The sequence below is a fragment of the Staurois parvus genome, unplaced genomic scaffold (genome assembly GCF_062004578.1).
Source record: "Staurois parvus isolate SC_StPar_1 unplaced genomic scaffold, SC_StPar_1.0 ptg001487l, whole genome shotgun sequence".
NCBI classification, from domain to species: Eukaryota; Metazoa; Chordata; class Amphibia; order Anura; family Ranidae; genus Staurois; species Staurois parvus.
In genome coordinates this window covers 168,325-188,046 of record NW_028319283.1, presented here as the reverse complement: position 1 = coordinate 188,046, position 19,722 = coordinate 168,325, and the positions used below count along the sequence as shown (strand labels likewise).

The 19,722-nt window shown below is 44.0% G+C and overlaps 1 protein-coding gene across 1 annotated transcript in view; it reads right to left on the bottom strand.

Moving 5' to 3' along the window:
• Positions 1-19,722, bottom strand: part of LOC149435579 (ALK tyrosine kinase receptor-like) — a 264,409-nt gene that overhangs the window by 98,947 nt on the left and 145,740 nt on the right. Inside the window, 1 exon segment of the mRNA XM_089662515.1 lies at positions 3,420-3,573. Coding sequence (XP_089518641.1) covers positions 3,420-3,573 — 154 coding nt within the window.

Below are 19,722 nucleotides of genomic sequence, written 5' to 3'. Positions count from 1 at the left end.
TTTCGAAAAATATTTTTCATATATTTTGTAATATATAAACAACGCATTTCAACATGCAGTATACACAGTATATATATATATATATATATATATATATATATATATTATATTTAGTATTTTTAAAATTACTGTTTTTTAAATATATTCTTCAGATTTTTTTTAAACATATACAAATTTAATTTTAACATATATTTTTACATATATTTGTAAATGCATTCCAAGTATGTAGATTTGTATTTTTGAAGACATACAGTATATTTGAAATGCATTTTTACAAATATTTTTCATATATTTTGTAATATATAAAAATCACATTTCAACATGCAGTATATATATATATATATATATATATATTTATATTATTATATTTAGTATTTTTAAAAATACTTTTTTTTAAAAAAAAACTTATAAAAATTAAATTTTAACATATATTTTTACATATATTTGTAAATGCATTCCAGAAATTTAGATTTGTATTTTTAAAGACACACAGTATATTTGAAATGCATCTTTAAAAATATTTTTTTATATATTTTGTAATAAAAACGCATTTCAACAGTATATATATATATATATATATATATATATTTTTTTTTATTTTATTTTATTTTTTTTTTAAATATATTGAATATGGCCAAAATTGTAGTATTTCACATGTATGTCAATATATTTGGGAAGAATATTTTTAAAATATAGTTCAAATATATTTTTCTTCCATATGGGAAGGAGCACAATTCAATGACACTTGAACAAAAATGAACACAAGAAGAAGCCAATGCCACAAAAAAGCCCGGTGAGGTGTGTCAGAGTGTTGTCAGGCATATTGTAGCCGGGCTTTTTTTATACCAAAGAGACTATGGATACGCTTTAAGAAAGGTGACTTTTTTTTATTTCTGGAAATGATACATAATGACAATATATAAGAATATATATCCTTTCAGGGGCTTTTGTCAGGCTAGTGGAGGAGACCTGATCGTTCAGGTGATGAGGAGAGATAAGTATCGCGTCGTCCTGAAAGCCGCGAGATATTACCGCAAGGAGGATATAAATACCTGAAAGGATCTAATTATGACGATGTAACGACTCGGCTGAAGAGACTCTCGTCAATGATAAGTACAGAATGCGCCACTTTCCTATAATTACACAGAATGAAGAGCCTCGTGTATTCACCACATACAGAGGAAGATCAGAAGACGTGACACCAGGCCACAGAGGAGATCAGATCATGGTTGAGGAAGAACCTAGCGCAATCTGCACCTCAGCTGACCACGAAAAGAAAATCAGTTGTGTCAATATAAAAAAAACCCAAGGTTTATGGAGGTCATCAGGGCCATCAATCAGAACTCTCATACCGAGACCAGGCCCCATAGGATCATACCGAGCCCAGGCCCCATAGGATCATACCGAGCCCAGGCCCCATAGGATCATACCGAGCCCAGGCCCCATAGGATCATACCGAGCCCAGGCCCCATAGGGTCATACCGAGCCCAGGCCCCATAGGGTCATACCGAGCCCAGGCCCCATAGGGTCATACCGAGACCAGGCCCCATAGGATCATACCGAGCCCAGGCCCCATAGGGTCATACCGAGACCAGGCCCCATAGGGTCATACCGAGACCAGGCCCCATAGGGTCATACCGAGACCAGGCCCCATAGGGTCATACCCAGCCCAGGCCCCATAGGATCATACCGAGCCCAGGCCCCATAGGGTCATACCGAGCCCAGGCCCCATAGGGTCAGACCGAGACCAGGCCCCATAGGGTCAGACCGAGCCCAGGCCCCATAGGGTCAGACCGAGACCAGGCCCCATAGGGTCGTACCGAGACCAGGCCCCATAGGGTCGTACCGAGACCAGGCCCCATAGGGTCGTACCGAGACCAGGCCCCATAGGGTCTTACCGAGCCCAGGCCCCATAGGATTGTACCGAGCCCAGGCCCCATAGGGTCATACCGAGACCAGGCCCCATAGGGTCATACCGAGACCAGGCCCCATAGGGTCATACCGAGACCAGGCCCCATAGGATCATACCGAGACCAGGCCCCATAGGGTCATACCGAGCCCAGGCCCCATAGGGTCATACCGAGCCCAGGCCCCATAGGGTCATACCGAGCCCAGGCCCCATAGGGTCATACTGAGCCCAGGCCCCATAGGATTGTACCGAGCCCAGGCCCCATAGGATCATCAAGCAGGCCTGGTCCCAGCAAGGGGTGCTTGTGGGTGTCCCCAGTGAAGCCTTATATTGAGCCCCATGATTTCTACTGACAACCCTGTCTGCCCCCCTGGGGGTAGATCATGTCTGGCAGTCAGTGTGAATGGGAGAGTAGTCGGCACCCAAGGAAACCCAGAAATAGTACCCAACACAGCTTCCGGGAAAGAATGGGGACCCAGCAGGGACTAACCTAGGGATAGCGGGAGGGAGATGGGGCTGAGGTGCGGGGGGAGCGCAGAGTGTGACAGTTCTGGCAGCATAGCGGGTGATTAAGGATACCTATGGGAGTTACTGGGGAAGGGGGCTTTACGGGATATATATATATATATATATATATATACATACAGTATATATACACACAGTGAAGGAAATGCGTATTTGCTCCCTGCTGATATTGAATGTTTGCCCCTCACACAGAAATGATCGGTCTACAAAATGGAATCTGATGGTTTTATTGCTCCTGTTGACAGGTGTCTTTTATACAGGTAACACAATGAGATTAGCATCACTCCCTTTAAGAGACTGCTTCTAATCTCAGCTTGTTACCTGTATGAGAGACACCTGGGAGCCAGAAATCCTGCTGAATGATAGGGGATCAAATCCTTCTTTCCCTCATGAACATGCAGATCAGTCATCATTTGTTAGACGCATTTCTGCTGAATTTGTTGTTGTATTCTGTCTCTCAGTGTTACACCGAACATTCCATTGTTAGACCGATCATTTCTGTGTGAGGGGCGAACATTCCATTGTTAGACCGATCGTTTCTGTGTGAGGGGCGAACATTCCATTGTTAGACCGATCGTTTCTGTGTGAGGGGCGAACATTCCATTGTTAGACCGATCATTTCTGTGTGAGGGGCGAACATTTCATTGTTAGACTGATCGTTTCTGTGTGAGGGGCGAACATTCACCATCAGCCGGGGAGCAAATACACATTTCCTTCACTGTGTGTATATATATATATATATATATAGTATTTATACGCAATGTGTATTTATTTGTATACATTATATATTATATATATATATATATATATATATATATATATATACAGTATATGTATACAAATAAATACGCATTTCCTTCACTGTATATGTATATATATATATATAATATAATGTATACAGATAAATACACATTGTGTATAATAAATACTATATATATATATAAATATGTATAAAATATAAAATAATGGCAGCCACCATGCTCACCTGTATCGGTTGGTTTCAGGCACCCTCCAGATCTGTACGCCCCGTTGCGTTCCCGTCCCGACAATCACACTGAAGTTTTCATAGGATTCGTCGCACAGCTTCTGACTCGGCCCATGAGGCCCGCTGGCCCCGCATGTTGTGAAGAGCCAGTAACCTGCAAAACAAGGAATGCCCGTGACGCTGGGGTCACCATTTCATGCAGCAGGAGGAATCCAGTGATTGACAGCAGCCAATCAAGACTGATTGGGAGGCAGGCAAGGTCTCATCAGTGGGTGTGGCCTGACCTCTTCCTATCAATAGAGTAGAGCAGATCTCCAGTTGTGCTCACAATTTTGCCAACTCTGGTAGAAATTGTGACATTTAGGCATTAGAGATGTCCAAAGGCTTGAATATGCCAGTCAGTGCTGTTAAATCCTATGGGTTTCCCTTTGTATCCCGGACAATTCTTCTTGGAGTTGTGGCTGCAATCTTTCTTGGTCTACCTGACCTTGGCTTGGTATCAAGAGATCCCCGAATCTTCTACTTCTTAGTGGAAGTTATGACTGGCGTATTCAAGGCTTTGGACATCTTTTTATGTCCTTTTCTATCTTTATAAAGTTCCATTACCTTGTTACGCAGGACTTTTGACAGTTCTTTTCTGCTCCCCATGGCTCAGTATCTAGCCTAGTCAGTGCTTCCATGTAAGAGCGAACAAACTCATTGACTATTTATACACTGACACTAATTGCAATTTAAAAAGCCACAGATGTGGGACATGAACCTCTAATTGGCTTTTTAACCACCTTGTGTGTCTGTGCCAAGGTCGAACATTCCAGGAGGCGGGGACTTCTGATCAGGGGGCGGAGACTTCTGATCGGGGGGCGGAGACTTCTGATCCGGGGGGGGGGGATTTTGATCCTGGGGTGGGGTGGGTGAGAGACTTCTGATCCAGGGGGCAGAGACTTCTGAACCGGGGGGCGGAGACTTCTGATCCGGGGGCGGAGAATTCTGATCTGGTCCATTTGGGTGATTTCTGTTACCATTGTGATTTAAAAAGGAGCCAAACAGCTCTGTGATCATAAATGGCTTCATATCATCACCATCCTTCAATAAAAGAGCATTTTTTGGCATGATCAGTGAGATTTTCAATATCAATGCCAAAATGTCACAATTTCTACCCCAGGGGTATGAAAACTTTTGAGCACAACTCTATATTGTGGTCTGTGAATGTTTATTTTCAGGAAAGCATCTCAAAATGTCTAAATGGAATTTCCTTTTGAAAACGTGCTAATAATAGGATTCTGTGAGGAACAGCGAGGGCGCCATCGCCAGGCTCTGCATCAGAAAATACCACTTGACTGGCTGCCACGCTCGTCCTTTCATCTCAATACCTAACGACCTGATGTATTCACGTAGATAATGATTTGTTTACTGATCTCTGGGCTGTTTCTGGTCAGAAAGTATTAAAGTCGGAGGGTCAATCAGGCAAATGGAGGCATAGAAAGTGCAAAACAAAAAGACTGTTGATCCTGCCAGAAATTCAGAGCTGACCTCCACACTTCCTGTGTGATCTATCTGTGAACATTCGCCCTCCTAATTCTTACCTCGGACTAGAAAACAATTATCTTTTATGTTGCAGAGATATGAGAGTGGGAGAGGTTTAGCAAAAGACAGTGGTCAGGGCTGACACCACTCATGTTGTACAAATATTGTGCGTTCTCCTCATTCCGCAGCCGTCACAAATAAATCCCCGTCATTTGTCACACACGCTTATGTTCTAGAATGGTCGGCTCCATCCCGTGCGTGCGATGCAATATTTTCTTGAAATGCCACAATCAGGAAAATACCACATTTTGGCCACCAGGTGTAGCTGATGATCATAGGAAATAAATGTATTACACAGATTACAGAAATGATTCATGATGGTTGGAGACATCTGCACAGCAATTTATTTTTTTATGTTTGTAGTGTGGGAGAGGTTTGCCTGGCTGCTGCAATCCCCCCCCCAAAAAAAAAGAACCCCCCCCCCCCACAGTTTAAAGCAGAAGTTCTCCCCAAAAAAACGAGATAAAAATAAATTGCCCAAAAGGAATAGCCCAATAAAATGTAAGAAATAAAAGAAATACAGAAAATAACCCATGAGAAGAAGGGAGAAGAAAGAAGGAGGAAGAGGAAGGAGGGAGAAGGGAGAAGAAGGAGGAGGAGGGAGAAAGAAGGAGGAGGAAAAAGAAGGAGGAGGAGGAAAAAGAAGGAGGAGGACGAAGAATGAAAAAGGAGGAGGAGGAAGAACAAAAAAGGAAGAGGAGGAAGTAAGAAGAAGGAGGAGGAAGAAAGAAAGAGGAGGAAGAAAGAAGGAGGAGGAGGAAGTAGTAAGAAGGAGGAAGAACAAAGAAAGAAGAAGGAGGAGGAGGAAGAAAGAAGAAGGAGGAGGAGGAAGAACGAAGAAGGAGGAGGAGGAAGAACGAAGGAGGAGGAGGAAGAATGAAAAAGGAGGAGGAGGAAGAACAAAAAAGGAAGAGGAGGAAGTAAGAAGAAGGAGGAGGAAGAAAGAAAGAGGAGGAAGAAAGAAGGAGGAGGAGGAAAAACGAAGGAGGAGGAAGTAAGGAGGAGGAAGAAGAAGAAGAAAAAGGAGGAAGTAAGAAGGAGAAGGAGGAAGAACGAAGAAAGAAGGAGGAGGAGAAAGTAAGAAGAAGGAGGAGGAGGAGGAAGTAAGGAGGAGGAAAAAAGGAGGAGGAAGTAAGGAGGAGGAGGAAAAAAGGAGGAATTAAGGAGGAGAAGGAAGAAAGAAGAAGGAGGAGGAGGAAGTAAAAAGAAGGAGGAAGAGGAAGAAAGAAGGAGGAGGAAGTAAAAAGAAGGAGTAGGAGCAGGGGCGGACTAACAACTCATGGGGCCACCGGGCAATAGGGGATCCTGAGGCCCCTGTGTCCTTGCCCAAACTCAAAAAATCCTATGAAAAAGGTACCAGGGGCATCTCATGGGGCCCCCTATTGACCCCGGACCCTCGGGCAATGTCCAAGTTTTCAAATGGTCAGTCCGCCCCTGAGTAGGAGGAAGAAAGTAGGAGGAGGAGGAAGTAGGAAGAAAGAGAAAATAAATAACCCATTAAAAAAAAAGAAAAGAAAAAAGATAAATTAAAAAAAAAACTGAATAGCCCATTAAAAAAAAAAAAAAAATTAATAGATAAATAAACAAATAAATAAATCATAATGAATAGACAATTAAAATAAAAAAATAGTTGCCTATTAAAAAATAAGTAAATATTATAATAATAATAATAATAATAATAATAATATAATAAAATAGCCCATTAAAATAGACAAATAACCCATTAAAAAAAAATGAATAGCTCATTAAAAAAAACCCATAATAAACACATGAAAGGAGAAACAACTGACTGCCTCCTTGTGCCGCTGCTTCCTCTCCCAGTCTGAGCTCTGCTGTACAGGGATTGCCAGAGGCTGGGCTATATTCAGATACTTCCACTGTTTGTATTTAAAAGATAAATGTAACAATGTACTAATAAATTAGGAGTCTGTTCTATCACCCCGGAGTTCTGCTTTAATATAATAAAATAGAAGAGCGATCGTGAAATGAGATCCAATTCTTTGCGGTAAACAATGTAGCAGAGATGGGTAATGATGTTCCCGGTGACAGATGGTTGGGAAGTACAATGGACTGGCCAGGCAATTCGGCAGATGGAGGCTGTGAGTGCTCTGCGGCATCGGGGGCCCCCTCCAGCACTGGCACCTCTAGGCACCGGCCTAATGTTCCCCTTCTGCAAATTGGGTTCAATAAACATCAATAAATATCAATTCTAGAAACAGAGCAAAACCACGGAGCGGAACTCCGAAATACGGGAACAAACAATGTTACAACGCGCCTACAAATGTATATAAACCCCAACAATAAACTTCTCTTATCTCCTCCCTTTTGGGCTGTTCAATTCCCCCATTAACCCTTTTGTTGCCAGAGCTGCTTTTTGTTTACCTGTTTGCAAAAACAAGAAAAAAGTATTAGTTAAATTTATATACAGTGGGGTTGGAAAGTTTGGGCACCCCAGCTAAAAATTTGTATTAATGTGCATAAAGAAGCCAAGGAAAGATGGAAAAATCTCCAAAAGGCATCAAATTACAGATTAGACATTCTTATAATATGTCAACAAAAGTTAGATTTTATTTCCATCATTTACACTTTCAAAATAACAGAAAACAAAAAAATGGCGTCTGCAAAAGTTTGGGCCCCCTGCAGAGTTAATATCTTGTACTGCCCCCTTTGGCAAGTATCACAGCTTGTAAACGCTTTTTGTAGCCAGCCAAGAGTCTTTCAATTCTTGTTTGAGGTATCTTTGCCCATTCTTCCTTACAAAAGTCTTCCAGTTCTTTGAGATTTCTGGGCTGTCTGTCACGCACGGCTCTTTTAAGGTCTATCCATAGATTTTCAATGATGTTGAGGTCAGGAGATTGTGAAGGCCATGGCAAAACCTTCAGTTTACGCCTCTTGATGTAATCCCCCGTGGATTTCGAGGTGTGTTTAGGATCATTATCCATTTGTAGAAGCCATCCTCTCTTTAACTTCAGCTTTTTCATAGATGGCATCAAGTTACCATCCAAAATTTGCTGAAATTTTATTGAATCCATTTTTCCTTCTACTCGTGAGATGTTCCCTGTGCCACTGGCTGCAACACAACCCCAAAGCATGATTGATCCAACCCCATGCTTCACAGTTGGACAGAGGTTCTTTTCATTAAATTCTGTGCCCCTTCTTCTCCAAACGTACCTTTGCTCATTCCCGCCAAAAAGTTCAATTTGAACCTCATCGGTCCACAGAACTTGTTTCCAAAATGCATCAGGCTTGTCTATATGTTCATTTGCAAAGTTCAAACGATGATTTTTGTGGTGAGGACGTAGAAGCGGTTTTCTTCTGATGACTCTTCCATGAAGACCATATTTGTACAAGTATCTCTTTATAGTGGAATAGTGACCACAACTCCAGTGTCTGCCAGATCTTTCTGGAGGGATCGTGCAGTCAAACGTGGGTTTTGAATTGTTTTTCTCACAATCCTGCGAGCTGTTCTGTCTGATATTTTTCTTGGTCTTCCAGATCTTGCTTTAACTTCCACTGTTCCTGATGACTGACATTTCTTAATCACATTCCGAACAGAGGATATTGACATCTGAAAACGCTTTGCTATCTTCTGATAGCCTTCTCCAGCTTTGTGAGCGTCAACTATTTTCAGTTTCAGTTTTCTAGACAACTGCTTAGAAGAACCCATGGTGCTGATTGTTGGGGCAAGGTCAGATGAGTCTGGGCATTTAAAACCTTTGAGATTGACATCACCTGGTCTTCCCAGATGATGATTGAGAACAATCCATGACACTGGCAGGTCTCAGCTTTGCAAAGGGGGCAGTGCATGCTATAAATTCTGCAGGGGGCCCAAACTTTTGCAGACGCCATTTTTTTGTTTTCTGTTATTTTGAAAGTGTAAATGATGGAAATAAAATCTAACTTTTGTTGACATATTATAAGAATGTCTAATCTGTAATTTGATGCCTTTTGGAGATTTTTCCATCTTTCCTTGGCTTCTTTATGCACATTAATACAAATTTTTAGCTGGGGTGCCCAAACTTTCCATCCCCACTGTATTTTTTGAAAGTGGACACCCTGGAGAATAAAATGGTGGTCGTTCCAGTTGTAGCACAATATTAGTGCAACGGTTTACTGAATTTCAATTAAAAAAAAAACAAAAAAACAAAAACAACATTCTGCTGCTGTATATCCTGAAAGTGGAGTTCCACTCGCACTGTAAAAAAATAAAAGTCGAAAACTGTAGCTGCTGACTTTTAAAAAAATCCTCCCCGCAGCCCGTTTCACCGGCCGTCTGGTGTTCCCGGCTCCGGCATCTTCAGTGTGGTCACCCGGCTGTGACAGCTTGCGGCTCCACAGCCGGGTGCCCCCTGCGCATGCACGAGCAGCACTGTGCTTCCAGAATGGCCCCGTAGTCTTCTGGGGAGGGTAGGGGGACAACTTCTGCTTCCGATCACCTAGGCCAGGGGTGTCAAACTGGCGGCCCTCCAGCTGTTGTGAAACTACAAGTCCCATCATGCCTCTGCCTTTGGGAGTCATGCTTGTAACTGTCAGTCTTGCAATGCCTCATGGGACTTGTAGTTTGGAAATAGCTGGATGGCCCCCAGTTTGACACCCGTGGTCTAGGCGATCGCAGCGGAAGTGGGAGCGGGTACCGGTCATTTTTGGGTACCCGCTCCCCAAAGGTGCCAATCCTTAACTAGTCTTCAAAGCGGAACTTCCCCTTTTGGGTGGAGCTCTGCTTTAAGCCCTTTCGCCGCCAGGTCCATTTTTACGTTTAAAAAAAAGGTTTTAAAAAAAAAAAAACAACTAATTTTAAGCCTGAAGATTGCAAAAATATCTCCAACATATTATATATTGTCTGACACCCTAGAGCAGGGGTGTCAAACTCCATTTCATTTGAGCCATATCAGCATTATGGTTGCCCTCAAAGGGCCGGTTGTATCTGTAAGACTAGATGTCCAGAGCACCCCACCCCCCATTACATCAGATGTCAAGTATCCCACACCCTCCCTAACATCACCCTTTGGGGGCGGAGCTGGAAAGCAGAAAGTGCAGGGTCTGGAGGAGGACCAGAGGAGGAGTGGAGTCAGTTACCAGAGTCTGCTGAATGCTGAGACCAGGAGATGAGGGGGTGCTGCAGCTGCATTGAGAGGCGCAGGATTTGGGGAAGAGTTCTATTTTCTCTCTGCTGCCGACTGCTATACAAGGTGGGTGCGGAGACAAGGGGGGTACCTGCAAGAGAGGTGCAAGGGCCACATGAAATGGCCTGGAGGGCCAGGTTCGGCCCGCTGGCCTTGTGTTTGGCACCTGTGCCCTAGAGAATAAAATAATGGTAGTGACCATTTTTTTTACATTTTGCGATATCACCGCAAAGTTCTGGGAAATGCAAAATTTCAGAAAAAAAAATAAAAAGCCAATTTTAGGGTACGCAAAACCCAATTGTTTGGAAAATATAAAAGATGAGGTTGTACCGAGTAAATAGATACCAAACATGTAGCGCAACAATTTATATACTGTCTGAAAGCAGACACCCTAGAGAATAAAATATTGGTAGTAACAATTTTTTTTACATTTCACGATATCACCGCAAAGGTCTGGGAAATGCAAAATTATAAAAAAAAACCCAAAAAGCTAACATCAATTTTAGGATGCACAAAACCCAATTGTTTGGTAAATATAAAAGATGCGGTTGTACCGAGTAAATACTGTATATATGAAAAAAATCCCAGGATCTACACCGCCATTCGTAAACGCTATAACTTTCACGTAAACCAATTAATTGACACGTATTGGGATGTTTCTTCAGAGAAGACACGGAGCGGAATACATTTTGGCTGAAATTTAAGACGAAATTTGATTTTTAAAATGTTTTTTTTTCTGGATGTGTTTAATAGCAAAAAGTCAAAAATATTGTTTTTTTTCTCAAAATTGTCAGTCTTTTTGTTTATAGCGCAAAAAATAAAAAACGCACAGGCGATCAAAGACCACGGAAAGAAAGCTCCATGTGTGGGAAAAAGAGGATGTAAATTTCATTTGGGTGCGGCATGGCATGACTGCGCAATTGTCAGTTAAAGTACCGCAGTGCTGTATCGCCAAAAATGGCCTGGTCAGGAAGAGGGGGGGGGGGGGGGAGTCCTCTGGAGGGCGAGGGGTTAATGACACCCCAAAACAGAACGCAATTGCCAGAGTCCTCTGGATATACTGTGGGTGGAGGATTATAACTTTTTTTTTATGTAATGGTTGAACTGGATAAACTTTTGTCTTTTTTCAGCCAGACTAACTATGTAACTATATACAGTCATGGCCGAAATTGTTGGCACCCTTGATATTTTTCCTGAAAATCAAGTATTTCACACAAAAAAGGTATTGCATTAACACATGTTTTGCTATACACATGTTTATTCCCTTTGTATGTATTGGAACAAATATAAAACAGAGGCAGAAAAGCAAATATGACATAATGTCACACAAAACCCCAAAAATGGGCTGGACAAAAGTATTGGCACCCTTAACTTAATATTTGGTTGCACACCCTTTGGAAAACATAACTGAAATCAGTCGCTTCCTATAACCATCAATAAGCTTCTGACACCTCTCACCCGGAATTTTGGACCACTCTTCCTTTGCAAACAGCTCCAGGTCTCTCTTATTGGAAGGACACCTTTTCCCAACAGCAATTTTAAGATCTCTCCACAGGTGTTCAATGGGATTTAGATCTGGGCTCATTGCTGGCCACTTCAGAACTCTCCAGCGCTTCTTTGCCATCCATTTCTGAGTGCTTTTTGACGTATGTTTGGGGTCATTGTCCTGCTGGAAGACCCAGGATCTTGGACGCAAACCCAGCTTTCTGACACTGGGCCCTACAGTGCGACCCAAAATCCTTTGGTAATCCTCAGATTTCATGATGCCTTGCACACAGTCAAGGCACCCAGTGCCAGAGGCAGCAAAACAACCCCAAAACATCATTGAACCTCCACCATATTTTACCGTAGGTACTGTGTTTTGTTCTTTGTAGGCCTCATTCCGTTTTCGGTAAACAGTAGAATGATGTGCTTTACCGAAAAGCTCTATCTTGGTCTCATCTGTCCACAAGACGTTTTCCCAGAAGGCTTTTGGCTTACTCAAGTACATTTTGGCAAACTGTAGTCTTGCTTTTTTATGTCTCTGTGTCAGCAGTGGGGTCCTCCTGGGTCTCCTGCCATAGCGTTTCATTTCATTTAAATGTCGACGGATAGTTCGCGCTGACACTGATGCTCCCTGAGCCTGCAGGACAGCTTGAATGTCTTTGGAACATGTTTGGGGCTGCTTATCCACCATCCGGACTATTCTGCGTTGCAATCTTTCATCAATTTTCCTCATCCGTCCACGACCAGGGAGATTAGCTACAGTGCCATGGGTTGCAAACTTCTTGATAATGTTGCGCACTGTGGACAAAGGCAAATCTAGTTCTCTGGAGATGGACTTGTAACCTTGAGATTGTTGATATTTTGCCACAATTTTGGTTCTCAGGTCCTCAGACAGTTCTCGTCTCCTCTTTCTGTTGTCCATGCTTAGTGTGGCACAGACAGACACACAATGCAAAGGTTAAGTGAACGTCTCTCCTTTTTATCTGCTTTCAGGTGTGATTTCTATATTGCCCACACCTGTTACTTGCCCCAGGTGAGTTTACAGGAGCATCACATGCTTGTAACATTCTTATTTATCCGCAGTTGTGAAAGGGTGCCAATACTTTTGTCCAGCCCATTTTTGGAGGTTTGTGTGACATTATGTCGAATTTGCTTTCTTTCCTCCCTTTTTTTGTTTTGTCCCAATACACACAAAGGGAATAAACATGTGTATAGCAAAACATGTGTTAATGCAATACGTTTCGTGAGAAATACATGATTTCCTGGAGAAATATCAAGGGTGCCAACAATTTCGGCCATGACTGTAACTACCTGTATATAACTATGTAACTACCTGTATATAACTATGTAACTATATAACTACCTGTATATAACTATGTAACTATATAACTATGTAACTGTGTAACTGTGTAACTATGTAACTATATAACTATCTGTATATAACTATATAACTACCTGTATATAACTATGTAACTATGTAACTATATAACTACCTGTATATAACTATGTAACTATGTAACTATATAACTACCTGTATATAACTATGTAACTATGTAACTATATAACTACCTGTATATAACTATGTAACTATGTAACTATATAACTACCTGTATATAACTATGTAACTATGTAACTACCTGTATATAACTATGTAACTATGTAACTATATAACTACCTGTATATAACTATGTAACTATGTAACTACCTGTATATAACTATGTAACTATATAACTATGTAACTGTGTAACTATGTAACTATATAACTACCTGTATATAACTATGTAACTATATAACTACCTGTATATAACTATGTAACTATGTAACTATATAACTATGTAACTATATAACTACCTGTATATAACTATGTAACTATGTAACTATGTAACTATATAACTATGTAACTATATAACTATGTAACTATATAACTATGTAACTGTGTAACTATGTAACTGTGTAACTATGTAACTATATAACTATGTAACTATGTAACTATATAACTATGTAACTATATAACTATGTAACTATATAACTATATAACTATGTAACTATATAACTATGTAACTATATAACTATGTAACTATATAACTATGTACTATATAACTATATAACTATGTAACTGTGTAACTATATAACTATATAACTATGTAACTATATAACTATGTAACTATGTAACTGTGTAACTATATAACTATGTAACTATGTAACTATGTAACTGTGTAACTGTGTAACTATATAACTATGTAACTATATAACTATGTAACTGTGTAACTATATAACTATATAACTATGTAACTATATAACTATGTAACTGTGTAACTATATAACTATATAACTATGTAACTGTGTAACTATGTAACTGTGTAACTGTGTAACTATATAACTATGTACTATATAACTATGTAACTGTGTAACTATATAACTATGTAACTATGTAACTGTGTAACTATATAACTATGTAACTATGTAACTATATAACTATATAACTATGTAACTATATAACTATGTAACTATATAACTATGTAACTATATAACTATATAACTATGTAACTATATAACTATGTACTATATAACTATGTAACTATGTAACTATGTAACTATATAACTATGTAACTATGTAACTATATAACTATGTAACTATATAACTATATAACTATGTAACTATATAACTATGTAACTATATAACTATGTAACTATATAACTATATAACTATGTAACTATATAACTATGTACTATATAACTATGTAACTATGTAACTATGTAACTATATAACTATGTAACTATATAACTATGTAACTATGTAACTATATAACTATATAACTATGTAACTATGTAACTATATAACTATATAACTATGTAACTATATAACTATGTAACTATGTAACTATATAACTATATAACTATGTAACTATATAACTATGTAACTATGTTGCATTGTGTGGGGGAGAACACCCATGCGATGCAATTTTGGTGCGGGTACTAAAAAAAAAAACAGTTCCTGCACCTTTTTGATGCGGATGTGATTTGAGCCATACAAAAATGTCCGGCTAACATCGCAGCGCACAGACATCGCATGTAATTCGCGGTGCGATTCCTGCGCAGTATACATGCGGTATCTCGCGCTGCGGTGTAAGCTCGGGAGCGAGCTGCTCGAGATCCTCCATAGCAAGAGGCTTATTTTCTTCCTGCCGATTCATAAATTCTTCTCACATTTTCACCCGGAGACGCGATTTACAATTAGTTATGCTAATAGGAGAATTAGCGATAGGAACGTCCCGCTCGTCCCCGCCACCTGCGCCATTTGTATTCTTGCTGCGTGTTATTAGGCAGCCTATTGAAAACGTTCAGCTGCCGACGCACCAAGATGCCCCCATATCAGATATTTGCAATGTGATGTGCTACAGCACCTGCACATTGCCTTAGTTCATTGGAGGGCAATTTGAAAATGAATTGCACCACAATGCCTGCAGGACTATCACTACTTGTTACTGCAGCATTACAGGGTACTTTTTTTTTTTTTACCCGCAGTGCTGTGCAAAAACGAAACACCGAAGCGTTCCAAAAAAAGTACGCACCATATCTGTTGTGTTTTATTTGTCTGTGTGCGCCATGCTGCATCTAGGCGTCATTAGACCAGACGTGTCTCCCATAGGGCGCCCTCGGCTGCTACTTTCTGGAATTCCTGACTCAAATATTAAAGTGTTACTGAACCCCCAACAGTGCAATCAGTCTGTAGATGCAGTAAAGCATTGCTTGTTATACTCACTGCGGAACCGAAGGGGTTAATTCTCCACACTGTGTAAAAAAGGTGGTTTGATCCTGTCTTCTCTATTCCTCCCCTTCTCTTACTGTCACCAAGCCATCTTCTGATAGAACAGAGCCTTGGGGGCAAGCTGCACATGCTCAGTTTGGTGTGTATTGCTAGAGAGTTTTTTTTTATTTCTTTGTGAGGGTGCATGTGATCAGCACAGGACCAAACAGCGCTGTCCAGATAGAGGGTCAGGGGTCATGCAGCCTCAAAGGACAGTCAGGGGAGAATGAAAGCTCCTTCTACAAGCTTTAACCAGTGCTCTGCTGGATAGAAGTCACAAGACTGCTGATGAGACAAGGGATTTAGTAGTTTATATTTACTAAAATAATTGCATTTCAATGTTGTGTGTACTGTGGGAGAGCGGTTATAGGGAATTCAGGGTCCAGGGAGAGCGGATATAGTGAATGCTGGGTCCGGGGAGAGCGGATATAGTGAATGCGGGGTCCGGGGAGAGCGGATATAGTGAATGCTGGGTCCGGGGAGAGCGGATATAGTGAATGCGGGGTCCGGGGAGAGCGGATATAGTGAATGCTGGGTCCGGGGAGAGCGGGTATAGTGAATGAGGGGTCAGGGGAGAGCGGATATAGTGAATGCGGGGTCCGGGAGAGCGGATATAGTGAATGCGGGGTCCGGGGAGAGCGGATATAGTGAATGCTGGGTCCGGGGAGAGCGGATATAGTGAATGCGGGGTCCGGGGAGAGCGGATATAGTGAATGCGGGGTCCGGGGAGAGCGGATATAGTGAATGCGGGGTCCGGGGAGAGCAGATATAGTGAATGCGGGGTCCGGGGAGAGCGCATATAGTGAATGCGGGATCCGGGGAGAGCGGATATAGTGAATGCGGGGTCCGGGGAGAGCGGATATAGTGAATGCGGGGTCCGGGGAGAGGGGATATAGTGAATTCGGGGTCCGGGGAGAGCGGATATAGTGAATGCGGGGTCCGGGGAGAGCGGATATAGTGAATGCGGGGTCCGGGGAGAGCGGATATAGTGAATGCGGGGTCCGGGGAGAGCAGATATAGTGAATGAGGGGTCCGGGGAGAGCGGATATAGTGAATTCGTGGTCCGGGGAGAGCGGATATAGTGAATGCGGGGTCCGGGGAGAGCGGATATAGTGAATGCGGGGTCCGGGGAGAGCGGATATAGTGAATGCGGGGTCCGGGGAGAGCGGATATAGTGAATGCGGGGTCCGGGGAGAGCGGATATAGTGAATGCGGGGTCCGGGGAGAGCGGATATAGTGAATGAGGGGTCCGGGGAGAGCGGATATAGTGAATGCGGGGTCCGGGGAGAGCGGATATAGTGAATGCGGGGTCCGGGGAGAGCGGATATAGTGAATGCGGGGTCCGGGAGACCGGATATAGTGAATGCGGGGTCCCGGGAGAGCGGATATAGTGAATGCGGGGTCCGGGGAGAGCGGATATAGTGAATGCGGGGTCCGGGGAGAGCGGATATAGTGAATGCGGGGTCCGGGGAGAGCGGATATAGTGAATGCGGGGTCCGGGGAGAGCGGATATAGTGAATGCGGGGTCCGGGGAGAGCGGATATAGTGAATGCGGGGTCCGGGGAGAGCGGATATAGTGAATGCGGGGTCCGGGGAGAGCGGATATAGTGAATGCGGGGTCCGGGAGACCGGATATAGTGAATGCGGGGTCCCGGGAGAGCGAATATAGTGAATGCGGGGTCCGGGGAGAGCGGATATAGTGAATGCGGGGTCCGGGGAGAGCGGATATAGTGAATGCGGGGTCCGGGGAGAGCGGATATAGTGAATGCGGGGTCCGGGGAGAGCGGATATAGTGAATGCGGGGACCGGGGAGAGCGGATATAGTGAATGCGGGGTCCTGGGGAGAGCGGATACAGTGAATGCGGGGTCCGGGGAGAGCGGATACAGTGAATGCCGGGTCCGGGGAGAGCGGATACAGTGAATGCGGGGTCCGGGGAGAGCGGATACAGTGAATGCGGGGTCCGGGGAGAGCGGATACAGTGAATGCGGGGCCCGGGGAGAGCGGATACAGTGAATGCGGGGTCCGGGGAGAGCGGATATAGTGAATGCGGGGCCCGGGGAGAGCGTATACAGTGAATGCGGGGTCCGGGGAGAGCGGATACAGTGAATGCGGGGTCCGGGGAGAGTGGATACAGTGAATGCGGGGTCCGGGGAGAGCGGATACAGTGAATGCGGGGTCCGGGGAGAGCGGATACAGTGAATGCGGGGTCCGGGGAGAGCGGATATAGTGAATGCGGGGTCCGGGGAGAGCGGATATAGTGAATGCAGGTTCTTCATCCATTAAGCAGGTGAAAGGTCTGGAGTTGATTGTAAGTGTGGTATTTGCATTTGGAATCTATTGCTGTGAACCTACATCATGCGTTCAAAGGAGCCGTCCATGCAAGTGAAACAGGCCATTGTAAGGCTCCATGTACACAAGCCTACCATGACTGCCACGTTTTGTGGTTTCCCGTGGTCGGCGGTCCAAACGTTCCTATCCTGAACGCATTCTTTTGCGTTCAGGAGAGGGCGGCTTAACCTCACCTAAACATGGCAGCTGCTAAACTCAGTACATGGACACATAGGCTTTTATGGAGCCGAATTTAGGAGCTTTGACAAAAAAATGCCAAAAGCTCCTAAACTCGAGTTTAGCAGCTGCTTGTCTAAATGAGCCCTAAGGCTTCAAAAATGACACAAATCCATCAGAGAGATCGCAGCAACATTAGGAGCGGCCAAATCAACAGTTTGGGCCATTCTGAGGAAAGAGGAACGCACTGGGGAGCTCAGCAACATACAAAGGCATGGACGTCCACGGAAGACAACAGTGGTGGATGATCTCAGGATCCTCTCTATGGGAAAGACAAACCCATTCACAACATCCAGAAAAGTGAAGGACACTCTCCAGGAGGTGGGCGTGTCATTGTCAAAGTCTACAATCAAGAGAAGACTTCACGAGAGCAAATACAGAGGGTTCACCACAAGGTGCAAACCATTCATAAGCCTGAAGAACAAAAAAGCCAGGTTTGACTTTGCCAAAAAACATCTAACAAAGCCGGACCAGTTCTGGAAAAGTATTCTTTGGACGGATGAAACTAAGATGAATCTACCAGAATGATGGGAAGAAAAAAGTGTGGAGAAGGCTTGGAACAGCTCATGATCCAAAGCACACAACGTCATCTGTAAAACATGGTGGAGGCGGTGTGATGGCATGGGTGGAAGCAGTGTGGTGGTATGGGTGGAGGCAGTGTGGTGACATGGGTGGAGGCAGTGTGGTGGCATGGGTGGAGGCAGTGTGGTGGCATGGGTGGAGGCAGTGTGATGGCATGGGTGGAGGCAGTGTGATGGCATGGGTGGAGGCAGTGTGGTGGTATGGGTGGAGGCAGTGTGGTGACATGGGTGAAGGCAGTGTGATGGCATGGGTGGAGGCAGTGTGATGGCATGGGTGGAGGCAGTGTGGTGACATGGGTGGAGGCAGTGTGGTGGCATGGGTGGAGGCAGTGTGGTGGCATGGGCGGAGGCAGTGTGGTGGCATGGGCGGAGGCAGTGTGGTGACATGGGCAGAGGCAGTGTGGTGGCATGGGCGGAGGCAGTGTGGTGGCATGGGCGGAGGCAGTGTGGTGGTATGGGAGGAGGCAGTGTGGTGGCATGGGCGGAGGCAGTGTGATGGCATGGGCGGAGGCCGTGTGATGGCATGGGCGGAGGCAGTGTGATGGCATGGGCGGAGGCCGTGTGGTGGCATGGGCGGAGGCAGTGTGGTGGCATGGGTGGAGGCAGTGTGGTGGCATGGGTGGACGCAGTGCGATGGCATGGGTGGAGGCCGTGTGGTGGTATGGGAGGAGGCAGTGTGGTGGCATGGGCGGAGGCAGTGTGATGGCATGGGCGGAGGCCGTGTGGTGGCATGGGCGGAGGCAGTGTGGTGGCATGGGCGGAGGCAGTGTGGTGGCATGGGCGGAGGCAGTGTGGTGACATGGGTGGAGGCAGTGTGGTGACATGGGCGGAGGCAATGTGGTGGCATGGGCGGAGGCAGTGTGATGGCATGGGCGGAGGCAGTGTGATGGCATGGGCGGAGGCAGTGTGATGGCATGGGCGGAGGCAGTGTGATGGCATGGGTGGAGGCAGTGTGATGGCATGGGCATGCATGGCTTCCAGTGGCACTGGATCATTGGTGTTTATTGATGATGTGACAGAAGACAGAAGCAGCCGGATGAATTCTGCCGTGTTTACAGATATACTGTCAGCCCAGATTCAGCCAAATGCAGCAAAGGTGATTGGACGGCACTTCACGGTACAGATGGACAATGATCCAAAACACACTGTAAGAGCA